This window comes from Cydia splendana, chromosome 24 (genome assembly GCF_910591565.1).
Source record: "Cydia splendana chromosome 24, ilCydSple1.2, whole genome shotgun sequence".
In the NCBI taxonomy this organism is placed as follows: Eukaryota; Metazoa; Arthropoda; class Insecta; order Lepidoptera; family Tortricidae; genus Cydia; species Cydia splendana.
Window position 1 is genome coordinate 1,904,855 of NC_085983.1, and position 20,375 is coordinate 1,925,229.

Below are 20,375 nucleotides of genomic sequence, written 5' to 3' on the forward strand. Positions count from 1 at the left end.
GCTCAATCCATTCAGTATCTTACCTCGCCGTGCTCAGACAGATCTCTAAATCCCTGGCTGACAGATCTAGGCTGGTATCACAGTTGTCCACGGGGTGAGTCTCGCTAGAGCTCATCTCCTGTGGCTTCTCTACTGACTACTAGTGACAATAGCTCAATCCATTCAGTATCTTACCTCGCCGTGCTCAGACAGATCTCTAAATCCCTGGCTGACAGATCTAGGCTGGTATCACAGTTGTCCACGGGGTGAGTCTCGCTAGAGCTCATCTCCTGTGGCTTCTCCACTGACTACTAGTGACAATAGCTCAATCCATTCAGTATCTTACCTCGCCGTGCTCAGACAGATCTCTGAATCCCTGGCTGACAGATCTAGGCTGGTATCACAGTTGTCCACGGGGTGAGTCTCGCTAGAGCTCATCTCCTGTGGCTTCTCTACTGACTACTAGTGACAATAGCTCAATCCATTCAGTATCTTACTTCGCCGTGCTCAGACAGATCTCTGAATCCCTGGCTGACAGATCTAGGCTGGTATCACAGTTGTCCACGGGGTGAGTCTCGCTAGAGCTCATCTCTTGTGGCTTCTCTACTGACTACTAATGACAATAGCTCAATCCATTCAGTATCTTAACTCGCGGTGCTCAGGCAGATCTCTGAATCCCTGGCTGACAGATCTAGGCTGGTATCACAGTTGTCCACGGGGTGAGTCTCGCTAGAGCTCATCTCTTGTGGCTTCTCTACTGACTACTAATGACAATAGCTCAATCCATTTAGTATCTTACCTCGCCGTGCTCAGACAGATCTCTGAATCCCTGGCTGACAGATCTAGGCTGGTATCACAGTTGTCCACGGGGTGAGTCTCGCTAGAGCTCATCTCCTGTGGCTTCTCTACTGACTACTAATGACAATAGCTCAATCCATTCAGTATCTTACCTCGCCGTGCTCAGACAGATCTCTGAATCCCTGGCTGACAGATCTAGGCTGGTATCACAGTTGTCCACGGGGTGAGTCTCGCTAGAGCTCATCTCTTGTGGCTTCTCTACTGACTACTAATGACAATAGCTCAATCCATTTAGTATCTTACCTCGCCGTGCTCAGACAGATCTCTGAATCCCTGGCTGACAGATCCAGGCTGGTATCACAGTTGTCCACGGGGTGAGTCTCGCTAGAGCTCATCTCTTGTGGCTTCTCTACTGACTACTAATGACAATAGCTCAATCCATTTAGTATCTTACCTCGCGGTGCTCAGGCAGATCTCTGAATCCCTGGCTGACAGATCTAGGCTGGTGTCACAGTTGTCCACGGGGTGAGTCTCGCTAGAGCTCATCTCCTGTGGCTTCTCTATCCTGAAAAACAGAATAATATACATAATATTTAATTTTTGGTACAAGCTTTTATCGCTGACTGTATTTCTTTCCACAGGCAACTAGTACTCATCAGGACAATTCTAAAAAACCCCAAACACAATTAGTTTGCGTTGATTTATCACATAGTTCCCATGGCCACCTCCTGTCTCCATCATCAGATCAGAATTCATGTCATCATAAATATTGCATTGTCATCGGATTTACATATGTAAGTATGCAAAATTTCAGCTCACTCGGAAATCGGGAAGTGGGTCTTAGCTTCCAAGATTGTACCCACATGGGCGAGTTAAATAAAAGCTTGTAAAAACGATCCTCAAGACAACCCACCTGACTTGGACCTCATGTTTAAAATCCTCCGATCCAGGTTCCACCTTCTCCTGAGGAGTCGGTAGCTCGGCCGGACTGACGAGGGACGAGCTGTCATTCTGCAAGACAAAATAATCAGGATCAGAATTTATTTGTATAACATAGGTAATAATACAGGACCCCTGTTGGCGACTGGCTGGCGCGCGACCTCTTTGGAACATATATGATTTGTAAAACCTCTTGATTTATTACTGACAATAGTCAGTCAGTCTGCCTGTCACCGTTGTAATAACAACATCTTTATTGTGTTTTATTGACCAATTAAAACCATTAATTATAAAACGTTGTTTCCATCATCTCATAAGTAATACAGTCCATTCCAATAGCTATCGACCCCTATTCGACTAGCGATAACTGACATATCAAGTTGATCTCCCGTTGATTTGGATAAAATTGTGAGTTGTCGAATACGTGCAGCTGTCAAAATTTGACATTAGCAATCCACAGTTAGGTGACAACCAAACAAAACCGAACCACCCAGAGTTCAAAGCTGAGTTTTGGTTGTACCAAATGATATTATCCACAGTTGATCGAATCAAAACTTGATAGAATCATCATGCTATTAAATCAAGAGTTAATTTGATGTGGATGCGAAATCTGACAGTTGTACATCTCGTCTCGAATAAGGCGCCAGGTGGTACTTTTAAATACATTTCGATCACTATGTTTTATCCACAAATGCTGATGTACAAATGTAATGTAATGCTTCAATAATCAGACGTAAAATTACCCCCCCCCCCCCTTTATCTCCGAAACTACTGGGTCTAAAATTTTGAAAAAAATACACAAAATCTTTACCTATAGATGACAGGAAAATCTATTAGAAATGTGCAGTCAAGCGTGAGTCGGACTTAATGTACGGAACCCTTCGAACGCGAGTCCGACTCGCACTTGGCCGGTTTTTTGTACCGAGACTGACCGAAATAGCAAGACACGTTCGTAAGTTTCCGTGAAAATACGATGGAAATTAATTATGCACGTCATCTGTATTTATAATGCTGTCAATGCCACTGTGCCAGCTGGACAGAAATATAATTATGCACGTGCAATAACGATAGGGACAGGTGGGTAAATGTAGAAGACCAAGCTAAGTTGGCAGCGATTTTGATAGCACAGACCATAGACTAGGAATCCTCTAGACGGAGTTTAGAGCAATTATTTCATGAAACCAATGATGCCGTGATTGGTCCGTTCAAAGACACGTACGTCACACAAAGACACTTTCGACTCGAAAATGGAGTAAAACTACCGTATTTGTGGCAGAGGGGGTAGAGCTACTATGCTCAGTCTGGAGGATGTCTTGTCTGTGGCACAGACTGATCAATTGTTATTTTAAACGTCATAATTTAATAGATGTTTGACGTTTAAAATAACACTTGCACAGTCATCGAACTTAAACTGTTGTGAGACATACTAACATTAAATAATCTTACGGTTTAGACTCACTTGTTTTTAGTCACTCGCGCGACATGTTTCGGAGAGCCTAGCAGGCGTATTATGGATCGCTTTATCCACATTTATCCACGTGATAAAATAACTGTCACTTTTTAACTCCGCGGGATAGCAAGAGTCGGACACCGTTTTAATCACGCTGTCATGTTAATTTTTTTTAGCATTAGAAATAAGGTAAACAATCTTGATGTGTCTTTTAACTGAAAAACACATTTTAAAAATAAGTTACGGCAAATATGTAACAATTATGAATCTAATACGATCATTTATATTCTTCTGCTTTCATAAGTATTAAATTTTGATTTTTAAAAAGCGTTTTTCAATTAAAAGACTTGTCAAAATCGCTTACCTTCTTGCAAGTTCTTTCTAATGCTAAAAAAACGAACTATAGACAAAAACAACCAACATATCCGTACAGGTCTCCCGTCTCGCGCCACGCGAAGCACGGCCGTAGTGAACCCTCCTCGCGCCGCGCCGTTAGTGCTTGAGACCTGGGCTCTCCGAAACATGTCGCGCGAGTGAGTAAAAACAAGTGACTTGCACAGTCTGTACTATCAAAATCGCTGCCAATTTAGCTTGGTCTACGATTTATTTTGCGCTTAAGGTGGTTCGCTTTCCATACAAAAAACAATTGCGTTATATTAAGTAATTACACACTGTTACTACATAAATATGTGCGCATCTGTCTACTTTCAAATGTTTATTTGCGCTAAATTGATAGTAAAACTTTGTTTTATACAGAAATCACGTAAAAACCTTATTTTGGTATTGCATTGATAAAAAATAAAACGTGTCCTTAATCCTTACTTTACTAGAAAATCACTGCGCAACTTCTTTGGTATAGTTACAAAGTGTGGTATGACCTAAATAGCTGTATTATGGTTATTGACACATGTTTTCGCGTTAAGGCTCGCTTCCTGGGGCCAGGGTGCCGGACCGGAAATCGAAACCATCGCTTGATTTCCGCCATAGACGCCTTCCGGCTACTACAAACAGCAACAATCTTTTATGCCTTTCGTAATAAGGTTTACGAATTGTCAGTTAACAGTGTGAGCGATAGTACTTTGACAGAAAATTCTTTTCGCTTCGCCATAGTCGGAATAACTTTCGTTTGTGTTGGAGGCCAGGACTCATTTTGGGGTCATCGCGCCAGCTAAGTAAGTATGTTTTCACCACACCAGCTCGGAAAGGCGTACTTTGCACTTCAAAAACTGATACCAATGTTGCATTTGATCCACATGTGAGGCAAAGTAATCAAATGCAAATTTTGAGTTGTTTTCTTATGTTTGCTGGTAGAATTGACTTTTAAATTATGATTTTGGATGATAAATATTTAATAACATTCATTTGGATTTGTTTTGGTTTAGTTTTGTTTGATATCTTACAGTTAATATTTTCTTCGGGTTGGTGCGGTGAAAAATTTTGGGTTTCACTCGGGGGCAAATTTTGTTTAACCCTCGTGCTTTGAAACCCTCGCAGCGCTCAAGAATCCATTTTTCGAACCACTCGCTACGCAATTTCGGAATTTTTCGCTTGCTCGGGTATCAATATTAGCACGAGCGGTTAAACAACAACTTTGCCCCCTTGTAAAACAAATAACTATTTATATATATATATAAGTAACATACTTGGTCTGTCCTGGACCTGTCGGCGTCGTTGTCCAGCTCCCCCGCCGGTTGCGTAGTCGACTCACATTCATCTGAAACAATAAGTCAGAGTATTCATTTACATAATGTGGAGGAAAGCAAGTAGGAAAGTGGACCCTGGCAAAGGCCGGGTTAACGCTAGGTAGAAGAAGACCATTCATTTACATAATATGATAGACTGGTAGAGAATGCCTTGTAGCATTAAGTCCACCTTTTGTACGTTTGTATTTTCCTTGTGCAATAAAGATTAAATAAATATCTTCAATATAGGTATCGGCACATTCGGCACCAGAGGGCCAGGCACTGTCGGTCGAATATGCTATAGGGACCGTGCGCGTTGGAGGGTCTGCCATCTTGTGGCCTGAATCGGAAACATATGTGCACATGTACATTGCCAAAGGAAGTGCTACCATCTACCGTTCTCGTCGGTACGTCTCCTTGTGCATAGTAGGTTCTGCCATCTTGTGGGCTACATCGGAAGCATAAAGGACACATTTACGCCTCGCGACAAACATCTTACGGCTCCTATGCTGCCCCTTGTAGTTCATGCACGGGGCATATATGCAAGAGCGATAAATAAATAAATAAATATTATAAGAACATGTTTTACACAAATTGACTAAGCCCCACGGTAAAATAAAATAAAATAGTAAGCTCAAGAAGGCTTGTGTTGTGGGTAGTGATGTGCCGAGAGTATAATACCATTACCGGTATTTTACCATTTGGGAATATTACCATTCTTCCCGGTAGTATTCCCAAAAGCGGGTAATATACTCGTACTTGAACGCTTACGTTATAACTGAATTAATTTAATTTAAAACATGTAGAAATGGCTTAATTAAATAAATAAAATAAATAAAATAAACAAAATAAATATATAAAAAAAAACAAATATACACGCTCAAAATAAGAATATAATTATATCAATTAAGCTATAAAAAATTACCACTTAACGTATAAAAACAATGGCATTGTACTACACCTTACCTACTCATAAAAATGTGATGATTATTATTAAATCAATGTGATTTTTACATTTTCGTTTTAGTTTTACTAAAATTCTAGTATTATTCATTGAGTGGTTTTGACTGAAACTGGTTTTGACTATGCCCACTTGCCCAGACAAGGGGAATACTTCCTAGTAATATTGGTAAAATACCGAGTAACATTGGGAAAATTACCAGTAGTTTTGGGAATTTACTAGAAAAGTAAACCTATGTTGATTTTTTGCACTTCGTATGATGCATTTGTTGACAAGTAATGATTTAATGTAAAACAACTTATGTTGACATTTACTTAATTTGAATATTACCGTAAATTACTGATTCTGGGTCATCTTACCGGTAACATTACTGGGTATTTTACCACCTTGGTTATTTTACCGGTAACGGCACATCACTAGTTGTGGGTACTCAGACAACGATATATATAATATGTATATAAATACTTAAACACATTGAAAACAACCATGACTCAGGAACAAATATCTGTATCATCATACAAATAAATGCCCTTACCAGGATTCGAACCTGGGACCATCGGCTTCATAGGCAGGGTCACTACCCACTAGGCCAGACCGGTCGTCAAAAGACTAGACTATAAATAGACTAACATAGATAACGATTTTCGATTATTCAATGTTTGTGGTAGGCTCTCATGCGGGCTGTACAAGAGTCTTACAAGCTACTTATAAAAGTGTTCTTACTGAAACCTCCTCTTCAGGAATAGCCCTAGCCTCTTTATCCGCCGTCCTCATCCTGACCAGCTCAGCTATACTTGTAAACCCATGTAGTTCAGCCAGTCTTGCATCATTTCGTGCATTTTTCAACTGACAAACTTGGCTAACCAGAGTATACACGGTGGCTATTAAAAAATAACTGCATTCCCGTTGCTAGGGAGGTTTTGGGATTATACTGGGCAACTTTTACTATGGGACCAACCCCGAAATGCCAAAAAAAAATTACCCTTCCATAGAAAATGGACCATCAAAAATGAAAGAAACTGCCAATTTTTTTTTCTCGGGATCGGGGGTGGTCCCATAGCAAAAGTTGCTCAGTATAATCCCAAAACCTCCCTGGCAACGGGAATGTATAGTTATTTTTTAGCCACCCTGTATAAAAATGCGTTTTCAGTGATTACACCAGTTAGATTGTTCTTATCAAACACGGCACGGCGGCACCGCCACTCCGGCACGGCCATTCTGCTTGCGCACGTCCTCGACTTCTCATTACACTGCTTGCTATCTTAGAAGCTTCAACAAAATACAACCATTTTCCTACATGCATAGTTTCTATTGTCTGGGAGAGGACACTGGCTTCTGTAACACCCATATGTACTGGTTTTTGTCAATATTTTTTTTTATGTTTCTTACCTGATACTTCTTCCTCGGGGATAGCCCTAGCCTGCTTATCCGCTGCCCTCCTCCGCACCAGCTCAGCAATGACCCCATGTAGTTCAGCCAGCCTTGCATCGTGAGCTCTCGCGGCCGCGGCGGCCCGCGCCCGCTCCGCCGACAGCGCCCGGGCTAGTGCGTCGCGCTCGCAGCGCAGCGTGGTCGCGTCGGGATGCCCGCTGCTTTGAGTTGTTACCTGGAAGGATAAACAGATATGGTCAGGTTTTGACAATGTTTGGGAAAAAAACCGGACAAGTGCGAGTCGGACTCGCGCACGAAGGGTTCCGTACCATAATGCAAAAAAAAAACGAAAAAAAAGCAAAAAAAAAAACGGTCACCCATCCAAGTACTGACCACTCCCGACGTTGCTTAACTTTGGTCAAAAATCACGTTTGTTGTATGGGAGCCCCATTTAAATCTTTATTTTATTCTGTTTTTAGTATTTGTTGTTATAGCGGCAACAGAAATACATCATCTGTGAAAATTTCAACTCACGGTTCGTGAGATACAGCCTGGTGACAGACGGACGGACGGACGGACGGACGGACGGACAGCGAAGTCTTAGTAATAGGGTCCCGTTTTACCCTTTGGGTACAGAACCCTAAAAAGATTTAAATTTCCAAGCAAAACAGTAAGGAAGAAAAGTAGTCACTATATGTAGACAGTAACATACAGCTGACTTTTTTTGCAATTTTATAGTAGACATGTTTTAGGTACTTGCTCTGCACTTGATTGCATGTCACATACCAAAACATAACGTAAGTAAGTAAGTACTTCAATTAATTAACGCCACCTCTGTCAGGTTAGTTTGGACTCATCAAGGATTGTACGGTCAGTGCCCCGGAGCCAACAGCGCGTAAGACTCCGTATTAGGAGCCATCATAGATTTACTCCCACAGGATAAAGCATCTGATTCTTTGTTATGCTTGCATACCTTCAAGAGGAGGAAATTCTGTTTAGGTAGTTGGATGTTTGTACCGGAATCCAGTGCAAGTATTATTTTAAACGCTTAAATAACACTGGCATAGTCTAGGCTATCAAAATCGCTGCAAACTTAGCTTGGTCTAACTCTGTATTCTTGAATACGCCTACGGTCGCCGCAATGTAACGCAAAAATTTATACGTATGAATATGTAGATATTTCAAGCTATCAGAAAAGCATATATCTTAGCTCAGGGGTTCCCAAACTGTGCGCCGCGGCACCCTGGGGCGCCGTAGAGTGGAGGGGCGCCGTGAGGCAATGCACCTCACCAATGTTACCTATCTATTTCGAATAGCCTATTAGCCAGGTTAATAGGGCGCCGCCGCCGAAATATTAAACTTGCAAGGGCGCCGCGGACTTAACCCCTTACCGCATACGAAGCCATATATGGCGGATATGATATTTAACTCTATTGACAGCTATTAAAGTTCAAATTTCAACAAATAATTTTTATTATATGCAGTAAGGGGTTAATAAGATTGGGAACCCCTGTCTTACCTTTAAAAGGGTAAATTCATAACAGTCAAATATTGGTTCTTACGTTGCCCCGACAATAATAGTGGGGAGCGCATTGTGAAAATCCTGTACAATACGGGATCTAGTCGAGTGCAGTCTACGCAGGAGCCGTTCATTAACGTCCGTTTGTCATTAAGGGAGCTCTAATCGGGCGTGACGGCCGCGCAAAAGAAACCCTCGTGTGTGGAACTAATCTTATATTATTTGTCTTTCTTGCAAAAAATAAGTCAAAGTAGAGGGAGGTTTCGCAGGAATAAGGAAATTTCAACAAAAAATAGATTGCTTCTTCGATTTCGACTTCTATGGGACTCTATAAGTATAGACTATTTGATTAATTTGCTTCAACATAAATTAAGCTTTTTTAAGAAAAATAAAAAAATAAAAAATAGTACATTACTACAGAGGCTGGGAAGTAAGGGGTTGCCGGCCGAATGCATATAGACGGCCGAACGTAGTGAGGCCGGATAGTTATGAGGCCGACAACCCCTTTTCACGCCGAGGTATGTATAGTGCTTTTCTTAAACATGCAATGAAATAATAATAAAAATTGATGATGATGATTGTTTCATGTCCTAATGTGATAGGTTATTCAGTGCGTGGGGTTCATAAGGGGAACGAAAATTTGATTATTTTTGCGCTACGACGCACGGTTTAAGAGCATTATAAAGTATTTTTAGTTTTATTTCTTTTTTTTTTAGTTTTTTTTTAAATATTAATTAGGGGTTTCTTACAGAGGAACGAACATTTTATTATTTTTGCGCTACGAGGCATGGTTTAGGAGATACAGCCCTATAATTTTTTTTTGCTTTTTTTTCTTTTCTTGTGTTTTTTTAAATGTTATTAAGGAGTTTCCGAAAGGGGAACGAACATTTGATTATTTTTGCGCTACGACGTACGGTTTAGGAGATACAGCATTATAAAGTTATTTTTTTATTTTTTTTTTTCTTTTTTTGTGTTTTTTTTTTTAATGTTAATTAAGGGTTTCTTACAGAGAAAGGAACATTTTATTATTTTTGCGCTACGACGCATGGTTTAGGAGATACAGACCTATAAATATTTTTTTTGCTTTTTTTTCTTTTCTTGTGTTTTTTAAAATGTTATTAAGAGGTTTCCTAAAGGGGAACGAAAATTTGATTATTTTTGCGCTACGACGTACGGTTTAGGAGATACAGCATTATAAAGTTTGTTTTGTTATTTTTTTTTGTGTTTTTTTTTTAATATTAATTAAGGGTTTCTTACAGAGGAACGAACATTTTATTATTTTTGCGCTGCGACGCACGATTTAGGAGATACAGCCCTATAAAGATTAAAAAAAAAAAAGAAATCGTACCATAAACTGCCTATAGTTTTTTTAAAGCGGTGCGATAGTGTGTTATCACTTTAATGGCTGAATGCGACTATGGTGTGTCACACATATCTGTGAACTGGAAATTTAAAAAAATATTACTTCCCGGCCTAGGCCTTAAATTTTGTATGAAATTCCTTTACAGTTGTCTGGAGTTGCTCCGCCCTAAACGTGATACTTCGAAGCCTGATATAACGCCCGGAGTGACGACATTTATTTCAATCTATTTGGCTCATATGAATCATCAGAAAACTGAGGGTTAGCCAAGATGCCAATTTTTTGCGCTGCAGCGAATGAAACGGTAATCTCTCTCTATCACTCTTCCATATAAGTTCGACAGAAAGTCATGAGCGTATAGTTCGCTACGGCATAAACGATTGGCATCTTGGCTAGGCGCCCTGGTCTAATATAATAGCGCTATCTCAGGTCTTTCATAAATTTAAGCTACTTTACCCCAAAAATGCATGTAACGTCATTCAACCTCAATGCTTCGTACCTCAATAAAACAGACCTCCAACTTAAATAAAGATCCTTGTTAAGAACGTACCATAAAATTCATTCCATTCCTCCCCATCGGAGGCGCCGTAACCGGCCGCAGACTCGAGTACCGCCAAGAAGACTCCCTGGACACCTCCTCATCCGCCACATTGGGACAGCAGAGATACCAGCTCCTACTCCTCCTGACTCCAGATCCACTATCCAACTGGCTTAAAGGCAGTCGACCAACAAGTTCCAGCTCAGCTAGCAGTGGTTCTTTCTCTTTAGGCTCTGGCATTGGAAATGTGCCTGCCGTTGAATAGGTCTCCTCAGGTCTGCAAGCTTCAGGCGTAGTGTACTCAGGTAAACTGTACTGCCTGTCTCGTAAAGGAGGCACTTCCACTTTAGCTCCTTCGTTGACAACTTCATTAGACTCGACATATTCGCTGAGCTCGTCAGGGTTCCTCGTTTCTTCGTCGGCAGTGATGTGAGGAGTTCCGTTCTGGTTTTTCCGTTTCAGACGCTCGATGTCCGCGTAGTAGTAGGCCGTTGAACGCGGTTCCACGGTACGGTTTCCGGTTAGATTTAGAGTCATTTTGGCACTTGGATTGGTTTACATTTTTGCCTATCGTATTGATGATATGAGTATTGGTGTACCGCGTAAGTATTTGTAGTGTTTTTTATGAAATTTTGGGGTTATATTCCAGATTCTAAAATTACAGTCTAGCCGGCCAGAGACCTATAAAAAGGTCTCCTGTTCCATTCTAATTTGAATCTTTACTTTGACAAATCAAAATTAAATTTTTCTTGGTGTCTTTAACGTCTGGGTGGTAGAGGTTGGGCATTTGACATTATCACCAAACGTGTATCTGCAGCTTAAAAGGTACAGACAACGCTTGTAGAGCAAATGGCTTCATCCAACTTCTAACGCTAACACAACTTCACAAACACAACTACAATGAAGTGTAATTAACTATGTAGATGGCGCACGTTGGCAAACACCGCCAATTAACTACTCATATAACCTATAACTCAATAAGTATAGTCAGCAGAACGTGGGCAGGCCATTTTGAAAAATTAAAAAAAATTGAATCGATAAAAACTCTAAATAGTTATTGAACTACCCAAAAAATTCGAGAGATTCGGTAGGCATTTTTCAGCTGTGGCTCGCTCGGTCAAAAAATAGCGTGCCCCCGAATTTGACAGCTGCACTAGATCGTGTTTTGTAGTAACAGAACTGTCAAATGTCCACTTTTGACAGTCAGAGTTACCGCATAATCTACGGGACCATGCAGCGCTATTTGGCTATCAAATTCGAAGCAAAAATATTTTGTTAGACTTCACACTTCTACAATAATAGGGGGTATTGGTATTACTGCAATGTTCTGTCGCCAGAGTGCAGCACTAAGTTAGCTAGTAAAATAGAGTAACTTATACATACTGTGCGTTAAAACGTTTTTTGACAAGTTTTCACAGATAATAAAACATGACATTGATGCATCAAGGCGGTTTGTTAACAAAGGGCCTACCGGGAAACGCGAAAATCGAAATTTAGTTATCTGCCTCTTTATCGCTCGAGTAGGGAGGTTAGATAATGAAATTTCGATTTTCTTGCTTCGCGGTAGACCCCCAGATTGTGATGGATAGTGAGTGGATAGTGGTAGTGGCGCCCCCTACGCAGAGTTTTGCGTAATATTCCCTATTAATAAATCTTTGGTAAGTAAGTACTTAGCTCTGTGGCAAATACTAAGTCTCTGCCTCGTATAAGTCACGAAGTTGCACGTAACACTGTTTTATGTACGAATTTGAGAAGTCGATAAAGATAAGCCAAACGTAAAGGGCACTAAAGGGTAACTTTATTACTCGAGATTCAGCCAAGGGCAGAATAACAATAAGGTGCTTGAAATCTGCAATTCTGCACGTCCATAATTTTCGTGAAATGGCCGTGTGCATATACATATTACTAACTCGTCTGAGTATAGACAAACGTACCTATAGCTGGTCAAACCAATTTGTCAGTAAATAGGAACAAAAAAAACTATACTCATCCTTTTCTTTTGGGTGCCAGTACTAGTGTAAGACAAAGATAGTATGATTCTCTCTATCTATGTTTGAAATTAGACAGTCCTTTGACACACTATATATATTGTAAGGATCATTATTTATTAATAGCTTATATTTTAATCATTCTTACTTTTATTTATGATTAGCTTATAAAAGAGTATCAATTGACTCATACTTGTCACTGATTCCCGCCATTTTGAATTGTTATAAAAAGGCCGGATGGCAGTGACAAGTGGCCAGTTCGAGTACGGGCAAGTTAGAGTGAAGACGTCTTGAATATTTTATTGTAAATTGGTTGTTATTATGTTTGTAACAAATGAATAAAGTTAAAATATTGGTACAAGTATTAGTTTTCATCATCAACCCGGTAATAACCCAACAATGGTAATGGTCGATATTAAACTTTCGTGAGACATGTTTTAAATAAATTGTTTATACGACAACGGTTTCACTCACTTGAATTTTTAGTCGCTATTGGCGACATGTTTCGGGCCCGTCGGGGGTCCTTCCTCAATGGTAATGGTAAAAACGGGACCCTATTACGGACGGGACGGGACGGGACTCCTCTGGCTTTCTGTCACCAGGCTGTATCCTCATGAACCGTGATAGCTAGGCAGTTGAAATTTTCACAGATGATGTATTTCTGTTGCCGCTATAACAACAAATATTAGAAACAGAATAAAATAAATATTTAAGTGGGACTCCCATACAACAAACGTGATTTTTTTGCCATTTTTTTGTGTAATGGTACGGAACCCTTCGTGTGCTCGGCAGACTTGCACTGGTGACCGACAGACAGACGGGAGTCGTAGTAATAGGGTCCCGTTTTAACCGTTTGGGTACGGAACCCTAAAAAGCAGATTGGATAAAAATAAGCTCCCTCCCTAAATTACTTATTCCACTCAGACGAAGTCGCGGGTAAAAGCTAGTTTTCATATAAAATTGACATTAATAATGACAGTCCATACTTCGTTATTGCAAATGTCACCCAGACACCCCATAGTTAGCTATGTCCGGCACTATGAGCGTATTTTGGGATTACCCGATCCATGTACATAGCAAGTAACCGTAAGCCTTTTGACCTTGAAGCAACTTCGCATGACATCAAACGATGCTTATTGGCTTAACGAATCCTAGATAACGTCTATTGATCTATTGTAACACCTCACGACTGTTTTGTCTACTGGGAGTGTTGTGTGTTCACGACGCGGTAGGCACAGAATAAAGGATGACTCACGTTAGACCGGGCCGTGTGCGCGGGGCCGGAGCTTCCGGCGTTTACTTTTCTATGACATGACAGGCGATCACGTGAAGCTTCCCATAGAAAACGATGCGCCGGAAGCTCCGGCCCTGACACGGCCCGGTCTAACGTGAGTCATCCTTAAGTTATGGTGCTACGGAAAAGAAACTTCCTACAAAACCACAGAATAAATAATAGTACTACCGTACAGAAAGGACACTTCCTACAAAACCGAAGTTTGACCGCGGTTCAGGGACGAATCATGATATCCCTTTCTAACATATGGCACTATCCCTTTCGGATATTTAGGGTTGTCAAAATTCAAGTCATTATCTTATCTGTGGTCGTGACGCAAAGGGAGGAGTTTCGCACCCTTGCTACTAGGAGTGTTGTGCAGTGCAAAGAGTATAATAATATATGTATAGTAAGTGCAGTGTTGCCAGGTGAGCGGAAGAGAATTATCGTATTTGAGTGTCATAATTATAGTACCGTTGAAAAAAATATCTTACGCCTATCAAAAGGCATTACACGAAAAATTTCTTGTGAAATAATTGGAAATAAGCTTAAATTTTTCTATGGCTTAGACGAGTTGGACAGACTCCACTAGAGATGCCACGAATATTCGGCAACTATTCGGTATTCGGCATATTCGGCCACTTTGCCGAATATTCGGTATTTAACCAAATGTTGCCTACTATTCGGCCGAATACCGAATATCTGTTGCACCTACCTAAAAAGAAAAATTACACAAAAAGATAACCAAAAACTAGGTATATTTAATATTTAATATTCTTGGGAAGTAGTTAGGCACGTTTTTGAGCATTTGTTGATTACAAAATATTATATTTATATCATGGGTCTGATTTGATTGCCTCTAATGACATTCATTAAGAGCCAACGGGAGTGGTCATTTCTCCATACAAACGTACTCCTCGTTTTCCTCCGTGGTTTTTGAAGCTAGGGCAATGATTTTTTCAACACAGATTAATATTGTCAATATCTGTGTCGGACCGTTTTGCTTTTTTTGATATTTTTGTTTTTTAAGGCGCTAGAGCCCTTCAAAAATGGCCAAAATGGCTTAATTGACTATGCCGCAATGAGAGGCGTGGCATTCAAAACTGATATCAATTAGCCAAAAAAGCAAAACGGTCCGACACAGATAATTTCATAATCATTTAGATTTCCAAATTTGGTTACGATTGGTTAAGTTTTGGAGGAGGAAACAGAGGAGTACGAAACCTCGATTTTTGAGATTTTTACGCAGGATTTTTCGCCTTGTCCTTATCGCACTACTTTTAGGTGCCGCTTCCGTTAGCGAGACGGGTATATTTACCTAAAATATTTAAAACTCAGCTCCTGTTTCGTCTTAATAATTCTGTTCAACATAAAAATATATCTTAGCAAACGTTGTGCTTTGTTGGCGAACAGTTTTCATAATAATTGTGACTCAAAAAGTTCGCATGTTATGCCAAATATTCGGTATTCGGCCGAAAGAGGGGCCGAATATTCGGTATTCGGCATCGGCCAAATTCACTATTCGGGGCATCTCTAGACTCTACGTATGTATTTATTTAGTTAAGCCCCGCATTCACACTCCTACCTTGTAGTCCGCCTCGTTGGGTAGGGTTGTGTATGGGGGTTGCGGACTACGAGCCGTCCTACCGTTTAGTCGTTTGTAGGACGGCTCGTAGTCCGCAATCCTCATACACAATCCTACCCAACGAGGCGGACTACGAGGCGGACTACAAGGTAGGAGTGTGAATGCGGGGCTTTACGTCGTTACGTCACTAACGTCGACCAATTAAATACATCGGCGCTTAATTGATTTGTAAAGCGAAGAGAAAGTCGGTGAAATTTAGCCATAGGTCGCGAAGTTCCGACGCCTACGGTTATCTAATAAGGTGACTCGAAGGTCTATTTCGTCATGTCAAGACTAAATGTCATGCTAATGGGAGCATTTGATAAACATATTGTGGGCCGCGCTAATATATACGTGTAGTAGTTATTTGATTAGTGATTACATATGTTCTTATGTCAGTTTTTGTGTTTTTCCATAGAAACAATTAATGATTAAAAAGAACCGCACCCGTGACGGAAATGTGTAGGGTAGATATGAGCGCCGCGCCGGCGCGCCGCCGCCGCCGACAAAATTTTCGCGCCGCCGCCGCCGACGCTGCGCTATCGGCGTGGCATCGGCGTGACCTTGTTAGATAGTACTACTTTCAGAATCAGAAATATATATTTTATTTAGTTTAGATCTTTAACAGCGCCAGTCTGAATAGCTTATAGACATTCAAAAGGTATTGTAAGTTGTAACTTATTGTATAATAAATAACTAAATAAATAAATAAATAATTATAGGTCCATATAATTAAAAAATATTGATGGTAAATTCAAACTTTTCTGTTTGGTAACCGCGCTAGTACTGTTAGGGCAACGAAATGACTAATTTTGCCAGCTGGCTAGCTCATCCGTCATCATCTCGGCCATAAGACGTCCACTGCTGAACATAGGCCTCCCCCTTGGACCTCCATACGTACCGGTTGGAAGCGACCCGCATCCAGCGTCTTCCGGCGACATTAATACGGTCGTCTGTCCATCTTGTGGGTGGACGTCCTACGCTCCGCTTGCTAGTCCGTGGTCTCCACTCGAGCACTTTTCGACCCCATCGGCCATCTTCTCTGCGTGCTCATCCGTCATTCACCGCGAATTTAATCATTGCAAGCATGGATTGAATGTCTTTAAAAGGGGTTAATTTCAGATATTAAGTGTTTTCACGCCCAAAGTTCCGGCCGTTGGCTTCGCACGGAATCACGGAAGGGCCTCGGAAACGGAATCTGGTCTCATATAAGCTTGGCCATTGTTCAAATTTCAAGCTTTGCTTTCTCGCAGCCCAATCTTTGGCCTCGCATCGCTCGCATAGAAGTAAAACGCTATCTGAACCTCCAAGTTTTCGGCCCTGTTTGGAGCCTAACTTTCGGCCTTACTTTTAAAATAAATGCTTGGTCATTAGATCTTCTCCGATCTTAGCTTCACTGCAGCACAGCCTTTAACCTCGCACCAATGCACCTGCAGGAAAGCTCCAGGTCTTTAACACTATGGCCTCGGTCTTTATCGGCCTTCGGACTTGCTTACACTGGACCTATAGTTCAATTCCAAGCTCTGCTCTCTTGCAGCTTGGCCTTCGGCCTCGCACAGAGGCGCGCCGTAATCGGCGCTCCGGGCATTCGGCCGTCAGCCAAGCTCACACTTGGCATTACCTGCAGCTTCTGGCCTCGCATGGGAAGGCGTCGGAAACAGGTCTTCGGTGTTAGGTGGAGCTCGGCCCTGGACCTCACTTTTTGACATAAATCTGTTTTTTGGGTCGTAATTGGTTAATGACGGAGCTTGATTTTCCTCACTTCGGCTCTTTGGACTGTCGACCAGACGTTTCCCTGATACAGTCAATCCGCTACTTTTTACTAAGCACAAAATATAAGGGCCTCGCAAAGATCTTCCGGCCAGGGCCTCGCCAAGATTAAGACCGCCTCTGACGCCCGTATTCGTACCTTTATTGAATAAATTTTGCTTGAAATTGAAAAATACACTTATTTTATAACTTCCTTACAGCAAAAAACATGTTAACGGGTAAAATTTTGGTTTGAATTCGTTTTTCATTAATCAAAGGTGTTTCAAGGCCACGCCGCCGATTCGCCGCCGCCGCCGACCGATTTTGACCGGCGCGCCGCCGCCGGCTAAATGCCTATCGGCGCTCATATCTAGTGTAGGGTGCCAAAAAATCACAAGTAATTCGTAGGATAACCATCTGCGAGGATATTACCGTATTTGTTGCGGTTCTTGAGATATTTTGATTTTTTTTACCGGCTCCATACATTTTTTTTTTTAAAAAAAACAACGACTATTTTCAACTCAAATCGTCTGAAACTTATAACTTAGCATAAACATACTAGGCGAAACCCATTTCAATCAAAAAAATCTTAATATGTTGACTTTGGTTTTTGTTTTTTCCATAAAATCAATTAATGATTAAAAAAAAAACCGCACCCGTGACGGATATATGTAGTATGCCAAAAAATCACAAATGATTCGTAGTATAACCACCTGCGAGAATATTACGGTTTGTTTTGCGGTTCTTGAGTAATAATGATTTCTTGTTCCTGCTCCATACATTGTTTTTGAAAAAAAAACAACGGGTTGCACTCCGGGAGTGCCGACAGAAGTGAAAACTCAATAACTAGTCCAAAATGTTTGCAGCACTATGTATAATTGACCCATCCTCCTTTATATTGAAAAACTTTAGTTCTGAAATTGCTGGCCAGTGAACTTAAATTTGTAGTCTTAATTGTTTAAAATTCGAATAGAAATTGTAAAGTTACCTTGCAGACCTCGCATCTAAATATATTTGGTCATGATATTTTGAGTTTTATTCACCAGACCTAGAGTTCACTTTTATTAGCGATTTCATCAAGATGAGACTTTATTGAATTATTGAATTATATTGGAGTGATATAAAGTTAGAATGTAAATGTGAGATCCTCGTATTTCAGCCCGTACAAGATTAGAACATTGAGCTTTATTGCTTAATATAAAAGTCCAGTTTTAAATAATTGACCTGATTATGATACGTTATGACTAAAGTTCTTTGGTGAATAACATTGTCCGTCACACATGACATAAGTCACGCAAGCGCCCTGCGCCGCCTACATGAAACAGCAGGCTCAGGCATACATTTTCGCCGTGCGGTAGAAAGAGAGGAGAGACGCCTTACGCGTTACGCGTAACGCTGTCCCGAGTTTATCATTTTTCCCCACCTCAAAAAGTGCTCAGCGCCGCTAAAGAAGTTTTCACTTCAAAAATCGTAACTCGACAATTTTCATTCCAAATCGTCTAAAATTCATAACAATGCCTAGCAAAACCTATTTCAATCAAAAAAACATAAAAATAACAACTTCGGTTTCTATGTCAATGAGAGCCGAATTTCGTCCCACAGTGCGGCCTTTAAATATGCAGTGTATACAAAATCTGTAATCCACTTTTAGATATTCGCACATGTTTTGTCCACTTCCCAAAGGGGAGTTCTCGTGCCCCCCCCCCCCCCCCCCTCCACCCCACCCCGTGACCTTGACCCGCCAGCTGGGCGACATCGTCTGATATTGATGTACTTTGTAAACGTGCTTGGGAAGCTATGAGTATTAGCTTTTCATCACACTTGCTCGATAAATACCTTATTTCGTGCAGGTGTACTGAAGGACAAAGGCCTATATTGTTTCCACGGGAGTTATGGATGAAAAAAAAAATCTATAACTCCCTAGGGATCTCGTTTACAAAATCTGGCTTACCCCCCCCTCGTTGCACAATGTACTATATATAACCCGTCTTTTTGATTTAAAGCAGCGGTCGGCAACCAGCGGCCCGCGAACCTCTCACTTACGGCCCGCGAGCCTCCCTGGCTATCTTGTATGTAATATTGACAATGTCTGATAAAGTCATAAATATTAACAAAGTGCGGCCCGCGTCCACTTCGTTAGCTGCTATGTGGCCCTTGGCTGCTAAAAGGTTGCCGACCGCTGATTTAAAGGGACAAAATTTAACAAAGGTTTGTTCAGGGTATTGAGAATCTACCGATATTGGATGCCCTATTAATAGCACAGAATAAGTAATAGTACTACCGTACAGAAAGGAAACTTCCTACAAAACCGAAGTTTGACAACGATTCAGGGTCGAATCATGCTGTCCCTTTCTTATGTATGCCACTATCCCTTTCGGCTATTAAGGGTTGTCAAAATTCAAGCCATTATTTTATCTGTGGTTGTGCAAGCAAAGGGACGTCAAGTTGTGCCAACCCTAACAATTGCTCGGAGCAATGCTGAGCCGAACGGAGCCGAGTTTGCCCGAAGGGAAGAGTTTCGCACCCCTGACCTCGTCAAGCAAACATATTGATTAAACACTGACGATCGCCAATTCAAACTTGCGAAAGATCAATAAAATCATCCGCCACCGAAAATCAACTTAATAATGTAAGGGATAAAGTAGGAATTTGAGAATATTGCGCATTCTGTACTTCGTGTGTTGTAATTCCGATTGATCCAAAATCCAAAGTGAATCGAACAAATCGAATATACAGGCAGAAATAGTAGATTGTGTCACAAGGGAGCAAAATGACATATTTACGGCGTGGGCGTACATTGAAGGATTCTATAATAGACTCCCGACGTCCCGACCGTAGCGAAGGATTCTATTGTAGAATCCCGAGCGTAGCGAGGGATTCAAGTGTTAACGCCCAAGGTGGAAATAATTTTGCTACCATGATACTAGAGGAAATCATTTTCATTATGCAAAAAAAGTATCCTAGAACAGAAAAGTGACACTTTGATCCCCCTAGCAGGAAAAAAAGTGCCACTTTGATGCCTCCTCGACTAGGGAAGAAAAAAGCCCTTTTTCGAATAGGTGATGTGAAAAACAATTATGTCTTTATTCATAAACGCTTGTCAAGTCTAACAAGCCTCTGATAATCATTTATTTCTGTCTTTTT

The 20,375-nt window shown here is 40.9% G+C and overlaps 2 protein-coding genes across 2 annotated transcripts in view; both read right to left on the reverse strand.

The window, feature by feature from the left end:
• LOC134802437 (uncharacterized) overlaps nucleotides 1-20,375 on the reverse strand; it is a 258,039-nt gene that overhangs the window by 211,589 nt on the left and 26,075 nt on the right. The gene's annotated exons all lie outside the window — the stretch shown is intronic.
• LOC134802500 (uncharacterized) overlaps nucleotides 1-20,375 on the reverse strand; it is a 49,897-nt gene that overhangs the window by 21,327 nt on the left and 8,195 nt on the right. Inside the window, exons 2-5 of the mRNA XM_063775179.1 lie at nucleotides 10,610-11,164; nucleotides 7,199-7,415; nucleotides 4,810-4,880; nucleotides 1,684-1,788 (exon numbers count right to left, since the gene is read on the reverse strand). Coding sequence (XP_063631249.1) covers nucleotides 1,684-1,788; nucleotides 4,810-4,880; nucleotides 7,199-7,415; nucleotides 10,610-11,134 — 918 coding nt within the window. The 5' untranslated portion in view covers nucleotides 11,135-11,164. The remainder of the gene's footprint in view (nucleotides 1-1,683; nucleotides 1,789-4,809; nucleotides 4,881-7,198; nucleotides 7,416-10,609; nucleotides 11,165-20,375) is intronic.